The sequence below is a fragment of the Chinchilla lanigera genome, unplaced genomic scaffold (genome assembly GCF_000276665.1).
Source record: "Chinchilla lanigera isolate Chin_1 unplaced genomic scaffold, ChiLan1.0 scaffold00033, whole genome shotgun sequence".
NCBI classification, from domain to species: Eukaryota; Metazoa; Chordata; class Mammalia; order Rodentia; family Chinchillidae; genus Chinchilla; species Chinchilla lanigera.
Window position 1 is genome coordinate 21,261,197 of NW_004955434.1, and position 10,835 is coordinate 21,272,031.

At 46.2% G+C, this 10,835-nt stretch overlaps 1 protein-coding gene across 2 annotated transcripts in view; it reads left to right on the top strand.

Moving 5' to 3' along the window:
• The window catches only part of Adamtsl1 (ADAMTS-like 1), a 462,751-nt gene that overhangs the window by 331,628 nt on the left and 120,288 nt on the right, over positions 1-10,835 (top strand). For both annotated transcript variants that reach the window (XM_005388722.1, XM_005388721.2), the window contains exon 17: positions 10,155-10,334. In XM_005388722.1, coding sequence (XP_005388779.1) covers positions 10,155-10,334 — 180 coding nt within the window. The remainder of the gene's footprint in view (positions 1-10,154; positions 10,335-10,835) is intronic.

The following is a 10,835-nucleotide window of genomic DNA, read 5'->3' on the forward strand; positions in this document are numbered from 1 at the left end:
AAGGAAAGAAGGAAGGAAGAAAAAGAGGGGGAGGGAAGAAAAGAAAATAGAAGGAAAAAGGAAAGAAAGAGAAAAGATGCTGAACAGTTAAACTGAAATGAATTAGCCTGTTCTGGAGCAAAATTTATCTGTCTACAGTGCGTATGTTTTCTCTGGAGGATTCTACCCCTGAAAGGTACATACAGATTGCACACATCTGTGCTGAGACAGACGTTACTGCCACACCCTCCAGATCGCTCCCCACTCCAGTTTAAAATTCTGACTAGACTGACATTTTCCCATAAATTTTTTGTTATCAGTGTCAAAATTTAAATGCATATGGTTTAGCCGTATTAAGAGGTGTGTGAGTGCAGAATCTCCTCTGGTAATAATAAGAAAAAAAAAGAATTTTAATGGTAACTAAACACAGTTGGGAAATAATTTTTTCCCTTTCTATATTCAAGCACACACATGCACATACACAGAGAAATACCTTCGATCTAAATTAGAGGGCTGAATTCGCAGAAAAAGGCATAGCTATCTGAGTTATATTCCAAAATATACATCTACATAAGTAGAGGCCATATTTATTCAAAATTTTTGCATTCAGAGTAAGAAAAGCCCATTAGGACTTTTACCTCATTTGCAGTAGTGTATTTCATAAGGAAATGGACACTTTTTCTCTTTTAAAGCAATAAAGCTAGCAAAGCAGATCAAAAGTCGGATCTCGCGTGTGGACTGCTTTCGAATCTTTTATGGACAGAAAGAGCATCCTTTGGCATCACCGCTGAGTGCCGAGTGTGAAACCCGCGAGGCCCCTGCGCTCCTTGTCCTTCCGGGGTTCAGAGAGCCTAAGTGACAGTGAATGAACAAGACAGTTATAACCGCACCCTGATCAGAGGGCAAATTCTGCCTCGAGTTCATAACTTCGTGCACTGAGAGTCCAGCTTTGCTTCCTCTGTTTCTCTAAGCCCCAGTTCAGCTTAGTTTCTTTAGGCCCCCGTTACACCCCAAGCACTGCCCCCGCCGGCCTTCGGGGCCTCTCCTGCCTCCTTGGATTGCTTCTGTCTCCAAAGGTGGAGCGGGAAGCTGAGCGCACCTGCCCGTCCCCAGCGCAGCCGCCTGCCGGCCTCGCGGCCCTCTGTGGTGCAGAGTCGCAGCTCCGTCGCATCCCATTCCCACTCTGGGAGCCGGAGCCTTCCTCAGCTTGTGTCCTTCGCTCCGTCCATGCCTGGGCTCCGTGGATTCCGTTTCCCACACCCCACCCCAGAGCCTCCTCCTCGCCAGTCCTTCCCCGCCGTCCTGGTCCAAGTCCTCACAGTCCGCCAACCAAACCACTGCACGCGGCCTTCGCCTTGGTCCCGCAGGACCGTCTCCCACGCAGGGCTGGGTAACAGCGGTTCTGACCACCGGCCGTTCTGAGCCTCTAACAGAGAAGGGCGTGACAGGCATCTTAACATCGCATCATGTCGGCACGCGTGACCAGGAAGCCTTTTCCCCAGGGCGCGTCTAATACCGCACAGGGCACTGCTCTTTGGAACCTAGTGGCCTGCAGGGCCGCAAGACTTTCCACAAATTGGATCGTGCTTTAAAACCCCATCGACAGCCCGCGGCTCTAACATAGTGTTCAGAGGCCTTTCTACATCTTCCCCTCGGTCTCATTCCCCAGCTGCTTTTCCTCCTGTCCCTCTGCCCTTCCCTCAGGACGGCCTCACGTTAGGCGGACACTGCCCCGTTCATGTAATTAGATTCTGCCCCTCCTCCTGGGTCCCTGGCCAGCCCCCTGCACCACTCCCTCTGCAGAGCTGCCCCAACCTTTCCATAAATATTTCGTTGCACTCTTTGTTGTATTCTTTCCTTTGCAAAACTGATCTACATTTTTCAGTTTCTCTCCCCGACTGAACTGTAAATACCTACGGCTTAATAACCATTTTTTATGCGTTTAAATCCCCAGGTGCAAATACAGTGACCAGCACTCAGCGGGTACTCAGTAAATGTGTGATAAGAGAATGAATAAGTGAACGGAAGAACGAGTGAATTGTCAGAAGCCGTAAGCGCAGTGTATTCTGTCAGACTGGAAAGTTGACCTTAGAAATAGAAAATAAACATCATCTGTGTTGGGTTCAGTGTACAGTTTGAAGTGCCCAGGAACTGAACTCAGCTCTCAGTGAGTTAAACTACCAAGATGAAACCTTCAAAAGTATCGGTAGAAGCAGGACTTATTAACATACAGATCATAGGAAAATCTTCAAAAATATGGGTCACCTGAGTCATTGCATTTCTATATAGAAACAAAACTTTGAAGTGTTTTTCTTATTGTATATTTCTCATTTTTCTTATAGAAATAATAAACCCATGACTTTATATCATAAAGCATGCATGGCAGCTAGTACATGCACTATAAATATTATTTTTGTTCTGTATTTTTACTGCATATATTTAAAAATAATACCCGACACCAGAGCTTTACTTCTTTATACCAGAACATTGTTTTAAGTGATAATTCACCAAGGCAGGGTTTTTCATTTAGTTTCATTAAATTTCTTTTGCTGCTGCTTCTTTTGAAACATTTTCTTCTTTGTATCCTGCATCTTTCTCACCCAGGAATTTCAGTATGGGAACCATGTCGTTATACACTTTGAAGCCTTTCCCAATTTTAAATTTCATCTACTGCAATTTTTAAAAACTTATAAAAACATATTTTCATCCACACGAACTCAGTGGGGAAACCTGAGCAAAGACGAGGCAAGCATCGAGGCGCAGGATCCCTGACAGTTCTCACGCAGCCAGACGGGGTCCTCCGTGGCTGGAACATTGCACTGTCCCGCAGAGCACAGGCTGCCCTGGCTGAAACCCAGTGCCGACTTCCTGAGCAGCGGCTTCAGGTTAATGACAGAGCAGCCTGATAAGAGCTGGGCACTCGACCCCTCAGCTGGGTGTTTGTTTTACATCTCCGAGACATCTAGGTTTGGGACTCTTTCGTTCATGCAAATATCACTTTGAAAAGACATTCATGAAGTGCATATTCTTTCACAAGCACTACACTAGGCACTGGGGAACAGAAGGATGAATAAATTCTCTTCCTCAAAAGTTTCATAATCCTACGTGTATGCTCATGACAAGCCCTTACCGAAGAGATACGGTGCCCCTTCTGGCCAGGATGTGCTGGAGGTGACTCGAACCCCAAGGTGCAGAGGGTGAAGGAGGCTTGGCTGAGAAAGGCCGAGAGCGTGGCCACAAGGAGGTCTGGGAAGTTCCGGCATGAGCAGAGAGCTCAAGGACGCTGCTCACGGGGGAAATGATGTGGTTGAAGCCCTGAGCAGAGAAGCCCTGGGTGTCCAGGGAAGGGCACCATGCTGGCGCAGACCTCTGTAGGGCTGAGGAGAACGATCTGAAGTCTGTCCCTTAGATCAGGTCCTGTCTGTAAGCTGACAACCCGACTGTGTTATTTTCAGTGAGCAGTCACCCTGGAGAACCATCGCACTACATCTCCACCCTTCCTTCAAAGAAGACAAGTTACTGTCATCATCCACTTCCTGAAATTGAAAGAGAGAAAAAAGTTAGTCCACCTTTTTCCTCATTGGCAAACTCACAAAGAAACTAACTGAACATTTTGAACCTGAAAACTGTTATTCTTCAGCGACTAGCTTATTTTTTGGAGCATTTGTTCAAACTGAACAGAAGCCCATGTGCTTCATAAAATATTAGAAAAAGAAATTTTCAGCCATAAAACATGGAAAAGGTCTGTATTTCTACAAATCCAGCATCAATAGTGAAGTATCTAAAATCTCAGATGCCGAGTAACAAACTTTGAGAGCAGTTGCTTGTGCCTAATGAACTCAGTAGAATCCATAGGGAATGTGAGTGTGAATTATAATGAAACAGTTAGGGGGAAGAGGATTTTATTTCATTTTCAAGTTTAGGAAATAATGGCTTAAGGAACCAGCTATTACAGTATAGTTTTATGCTCTATTTTCAACACTATAAATGTCTGTGAATCACCAAAATATCATGTATCTCCAGAATCCGTTATAAAATGTCACTCACTGTCCAGCTCACATTCTGACCACTTCTTCATGGGAAACAAACAAACCATTGGTTTTCAATGGAAGAAAAGGAGAGAAGGTTTGGATGAAAGAAAAGTAGAGACAGAGTCATTCAGTCTTAAAGTCTCTTCTTAAAAGTGTAGCGAGTGAGGCATGGTGGCTCACACCTGTCACCTCAGCACTCTGGGAGGCTGAGGCATGAGGACTGCAAAGTGTAGACCGGCGTGAGCCTCCCAGCAAAATCCTGTCTCAAAATGTAAAAGGGGGCTGAGGATGGCCTCAGTATGAAGGCTCTGGTTCAGTCCCCACTAAAGGAAAAGCAAGGAGAGGTTGAGATTTAAGAGATATAGTAATGTCATACTGGCAGAAAGCATTTGAATGTAAATCTCAAACACTTAACATGACTAGCAAGAGAGGAAACATCTGTTCCTGCATAGGATTAGTAGGGTAATGGGTGATAGTTTCTGAAAGAGATGAGAGTTATTTGTAAGAGCTCCAGTAAAATAAGATAATTATGTAGAAACTGGTGGCTTCTCTAGTTAGGAAGGTAGAGATGGTTTCTCCATGCAGGTGAAAATTGAACGGAACATGAGGAGTTAGAAACATTCGGGTGCGTGCAGATGGAAGAGAAGCACAGCGCAGGCAGAGAAGAGTGCTGAGCTGCTGTGGAGGAAGCGAGCTCGGCGTGTCTGAGGGGAAAACCGTCCGAACAGGCCCGTCTGGGGCGTACGGGAAGGGGAGTTGTGAGAGCTGCGCTGGCCGAGGCGCACAAGGCTTCTCTTACTCACGGTTGTGTCTCCGCCTAGACAGAACCAAGTGTGGCCTATGATTGATATTTAGTAGATTTATGTGTAATCAGTAAATGAAGTTGGATAGTTCTGAGTTATGCAGACTCTAAGTTCTGTCAGAGTAGGGACAAGAGCAATATGGCTTCGCAGGGCTAGAGGTTTTATTTTATTCCAACTGGGAGAGGAGAGCACTGGGGGATTTAAAGTGTGGGAATTATTTGATCTGAATTGTTCTTTCAAAAACATCACTGTTGCTACTGTGTGGATAATAAAATGCAAGAGAATAAGGCAACAGGCTGAGTATCTTCCACTGCCCTTCTGGATCCACCGGCTCCCCTTCTGCCGCAGGAAGCTGGTGATACAGATGCAGGCGGCTACCTGTGCCCCAGGAAGCTCACAGAGACGACATCAGTCAGCCCCCTTCCACTGCTTTCTGGCGGTGCTTAGCCAGTGGGTTTCCCCAGGCCCCTGGAGAGGGCAAGAGCTCTCTCCAAATTATCACAGCTGTCCACACCATCTATATCTTGCTAGGATCTGACCAAAACTAGACTTCAGTGTTGTAATCCATTCGGGTTGCTAGAACAAATACCATAGGCTGAGTAGTTCTGAACAGTTTATTTCTCCTAGTTCTACAGCAGGGGAAGTCCAAGGTCAAGATGCTGGCATGTTCACTGTCTGGTGAGGCCCTCTTCCTGGTTCATAAATGGCACCTTCTAGCTGTGTTTTCATACAGTGAAAGGGTGAGGCAACTCTCTGAGGCCTTTTTTATTGTGAAAGAACTAACCTCTCCCATAAGGAATGTTCTAAGCAGCTCCTGAAGGCCACCCCCCCACACACCACTTCCTAGCAGTTTATTCCTTCAGTAGTATATGAATGGTGGCAAGACAGATGTCACAAACGTTCAGATCATAGCCCTGGGAAATTAGGAAGCTTGGCAGTAGTCTAGGCAAGAGAAGATGATATCCTGGCTTACTGTTTATTTTGGAGGGATAGTTCCTTTGTTTTGGAGGCAAATCTAACATTTGCTCCTGAACTGAGTTCTAGGGAAGGGGTTGTGAGAAGTGGGAAACTCAGCTACGGCCTGAGTCTTTATCCTAGACACCGTTCCATGGAGCTGCTGAGGAGGACGAAGGAAGGAGCCATTGGGTGGGTGAGGTTGGAGGGGCTGCAGTAAGAGCTTCATTTCAGATACGTTTAAGTCGAGAGACCGACTTACATTCTGAACGGGCATAGCGGAGAAGTCAAAGCATAAGATTAAACTTTTTGTCACCATAAAGTTATTTCTTTCAGATAATTGTGGCTTCAAAAAAATTATGCTAAATTTGTGGAAAAATTTTAGTAATTCACGGAATGGAAAATATTGTAGAGAACACAGTCCCCTGTTTGGCAAGTCCTTAGGAGTCAATAATCCACATGGCTGGTTGTCTGATTATAAAAGAATTCTGAAGACAGAACAATAAAAGGTCATAACTTACATGATTATAACATAACTGATTGTTAGAGGGAGAATTTAACAAAGCTAACAGAAACTGGAACCTAAGAAGTCATGCAGAAGTCTGGACATCTACTGTTAAAACCTTAGTCATCCGTACTTACAGGAAGAGTTTTTCTAAATAAGTGAAATTCTTAGCCACTAAGTTAAATTTCCCCTAAGTACCAATGTTAAATCAGGCTGCAAATATTTGTCAAAGACTCACATTAACAGAGGGCGTTGTACTAGGCAGTGTGAGTACAAAATGAATCAAAGTGAAATTCTTTAATATTTTGTTGAATTGCATCTAAATAAGAGCTAAAGTAAAACTGTGTTTCTCTAATAACGACTCCAAGGAGTCACTGAAGTGAGTCACAAAGAAGCCAGAAGTCTGCGGCTGATAGATTTTTTTCTTAAGCAAGGGCATAAGATGCTAGAAAAGCCCTTGGCAGTTACTGCTTGGATCTGACGAGCAACACATGCCCTGCAGACTGCCACACATGTTCTTGCTGCAGTGCCTCGCCGGGGAACTGCGTTCAAAGGTAGCTTGTCGGCTCAGGAATCAAGGCATTTGAGGAGAACAAGTTTCTAGGGTCAGCAGTGTAGATGAACTGTTCCAAAACAGTTGGGCCCCGACCTAGATTCTAGGCTGGCAGTCAGTGATGGTCCTAAAAGTGGGAGGCTGAGATCTGCATTGCAAAGCGCCACCCTCCAATGGGGTGACACAAGGCTGTCGGCAGGCCTGGCCCTGGCGTGAAGTGCCAGTCGGAGGACCTCCCATGGTTCTGTGACGGAGAAGACTTGCTACAACACAGGAGGGAGAAACTGAGCTTGGGTTTGCTTCCCAGCTGTCCGCAGGGGTGAGTTTGCAGCAGGAGATTGGTGAATGTGGCACTAAGTGGGCATAAACCAGTTCTAGCCCAAATGGCCTTCACTGAGTAACTTCGTCTCTGAACTTTAGCTCCTTCATGTGGAGCGTGGGAATAGATCTACTGCACAGGATGGCTTCACCGTTTTTGTAAGCTTCCGATGGTAACCACTTGATCCTAGTAGTAAGAAAAATGCACCCTTTTCCCCTATTAGATTCAATAAGGTTATTTTTTATTTTGAACTTTTAAAATTCTAAATGCAAGAAGAGGTGGCCCACCCTGTCTAGATCACTTGAAAGTCTCTAGAATTAAAAGGCTCATGAACCAAAGTTGCTAGCTTTTCTGATATCATGATTCAATACATCTGTGACCTCAAGTGTTTTGCAAACAAATGGCGTACTTGCTTGGGTGGGGTCCGGCTAACCACTGGTCATAATAGGACTCTCTGAGCCCTAGACGTTCCTCCTGGTGAAATTTTAATTTCACCAGGAGTAGCAGAAGGGCAGTAATTTGGAAAGATGTTTCTCAGCTCTAGCCGCACAGCAGAGTTATCTGGGGGAGTTATCTTGCCTAGGAAGTCCTTTAAAAAGAAACTGGTACCTGGAACCTCATTCCAGAAATTGATTCAGTAATCCTGTGCACCAGTACTTTTTAAAAGCTCCTAGGTGAATATGCCCATCAACAGATGAATGGGTGAGGAAAATGTATTTATATACAATGAAGTACTGCTCTGCAATAAAGAAGGATATGCATGAGTCATTTGTAGGAAAATGGATGTGCCTTGAGATCATAATCTTTAATGAAATAAATCAGACACACAATTTAAGTATCACATGGTTTCTCTTACGTGAGAAAACCAAAGGGTAAATAAGGAACATAACAGGGAACAGATATTGAAGTTAGAATATGTTCAGATGGGAAAGGGAGCAGGGAAGGAAAGAAAGAAGGACAAAGGAAAAAAAGAATGGAAAGGAAAAAATGGAAACAAAGCTTTTGTAAATGGGAGGGAAGAAGAGTTGGAGGGAGGGGAAAAGAACAAGAGAAAATGAAGATATACTGTGTACAGGTACAAGTTCTCTATGATGAAACTGGTCAACATGTATGACAGATGTGTACTAATAAAGTTTAAAAACAAATGAAAGTAAAAGCTCCAGGCAATATTAGGGTCTCTCCAGGATTGAGGCTACTGAACAAGAGTAAAATCTGTGCCACAGGAGTGTTGTAACTGTTCCTGAGTTACTTTCTCATTTCTGGGACAAAATACCTGAGCTAAAGTTAGTGGAGGACAGGTTTATTTCGGCTCACAGTTTGTGGAGTTTTCAGTCCATAGTCATCTGGCTCCCCGGCAGAGGGGCATCGCAGAGGAGAGCCAGCTCACAGCCTGAAGGCAGGAAGCAGCCAGGATCAAGGCAGGAGGAGGGAGCCAGACCCTTCCAGGCCTCGCCCACAGTGAGCAGCTCTTCCCACCGGGCTTCCGTCACGCCCAGCTATGAGCCCATCAGTGGACTGAGCCAGTGTCACACACCCACGATCCAGCCACCCCGAGAGCCCCACTTACGAGTGCGTGAGGCTTTGGGGGACATCGAGATGTAAATCTAACAGCACCCTAGGACATCATTATCGCCACCATATCCTGGGTTGCAGGCAAAACTCCCCACTGTGATTCTAAGTCCAAATGACAAAGCGCAGAACCCCCGGGGGCCGGTCCTGAGAGGAACACTGCTGCCCCAAGAGCTGCCCCCACAAAGCCAGAGCTCAGCCTTCTCAAACCCAGCCCAGTTTCTCAGTGGGCCCGAGTGCAGCAAGTGAAGGCAGGGAGTATTCCTGAAGAAACAGAGCGCCCTTCACATGACTACAGTAAACCAGCCCCAGCAGAGAGTAGTTGTTGCCTTGATGTACTCCCTATGGTTACATCAGACTGAGTGATAGAAACTTGCAATGGCACTGGCTTCAATGGGGTGCAGAAGCATTTCTGTCACATAACACAGTCCAAGGTAGATGTGGTGGCTTCACAACCAGGAAACCAGGCCGCCTTTATCCTTCTGCCTACCACAGTCCAGGAAGGAAGCTGCAGTTCCCAGTGTGTACATTCCAGCCAGTGAGGAGAAAAGAAAGGGAAAAGAGGCCACACCCTTTGCTGCACACAACCCATGTGTCTGTATCCAGCAGCAAGTATTTAGTCAAGTGGCCATATCTACCTTCAAGGGAGGTTGCCAAAGAGTGTATGCTGAGAAGTCCCGTGCCCTGCTAACCCTGGGGACTGCTTTTGCCTGAGGGGACAAATGCTTGGCAGACCCAGCGGTCTGTGTCTCAGAGGGCTTTGCTTCCTCTCGTGCAGCTGGATTAAAACTATTAAGTTACATGTAAACAACGTTTTGTATCGCCACCCCGCTGAAAGCGAGTCACGTGAGGAGGCCCTTTCTCTTGTACTCTAACTTCCAGCAGCTCTCGCTGCCATTTCCCTACGGTATCACCACTCCAGCCAGAAAAGTACTCCAAAGAGGTTTCTCAGAAAAACAGGCCTCCACCTCGTGCTGCCAGCGTGGTGAAGTGGTGCTCGCACTTGGAGAGAAAGGACTGCGCCTTCCGCAGAGTAACCTCCGGCTTGCTTCTGAGGGCTGGAGCTCGCTGCTGCTCACTCTGGAAGCAGCAGAGAGTGTGTTCCGTGAGTCATAAATGTGTTGAACACTCTGCTTCAAGAACCTTTCAAACCAGTTGTCTGAGTGACTACAAATCATAGTCCAGGAGCAATTTTCTAAGATTCCGAGGCCCTGGAAATTCCTCAAGTTGAATACGCGGGATTAAGAGTGCAGGGTATGCAGATTTTGCTAAGAAATTTATTTCAAAGGAGAAAGCAAAACCCCTTGGCCTGATTCTTGGTTTGTCTTTCCTTTTTCGTCTTTCCTTTTTTTTTTTTCCAATATTCTCAGCCAAGGCCAAGGTGAAAACTGGAAGTCGGACAGTCTTCCCATGCTGAGTTACTTTCTCTCCTTCCCCGCAGTGCTCCAGGACCTGTGGAGGAGGTGTTCAGAAACGGGAGGTTCTTTGCAAGCAGCGCATGGCTGATGGCAGCTTTCTGGAGCTTCCTGACACCTTCTGCTCTGCCCCCAAACCAGCCTCCCAGCAAGACTGCAAGCAAGAAGACTGCCCCAGGGAGTGGCTTCTCTCAAACTGGACAGAGGTGCGTATGTTCCTCAGAAAGAGAGACTGAAAGGTGTGGGTAGGAAAAAACTCCAAACACATAGGTAGAAAAGACAGGAACAAAACAGCTCCAACATGGAACAGTATATTTGTGCCATTTATACCATAGTGTGCAAGTGGCTTTGACCTAGGCTGCAGGGACTCGAGTCTGCAGCCAGCCCTCACCCAGCAGTTAGCACTTGGGACGGTACATGGGCTCCTCCTGGACCCAGACCAGGACCTGGATTCTTCTCCCTGCATCTCCCCTCCGTCCCCCTCCTCCTGACCTCCCTGCACCTCCTACTCCCAGATGTTTCCAGTCTCCGCTCAGTAAGGGCAAAGCCTCTCCAGTTCTTCTCTTCCAAGTTACTGGACAATAAAGGATATGATTTATTAGTGAAAGAAGGCCAAGGAAATCCTGCCTCTTTGCTGTTCGTTTCCTGGCTCTTAAACTTCAGCTACTTCCCCGCAAGAGAACTTGACTTCCCTTGCTGCCCTGCCT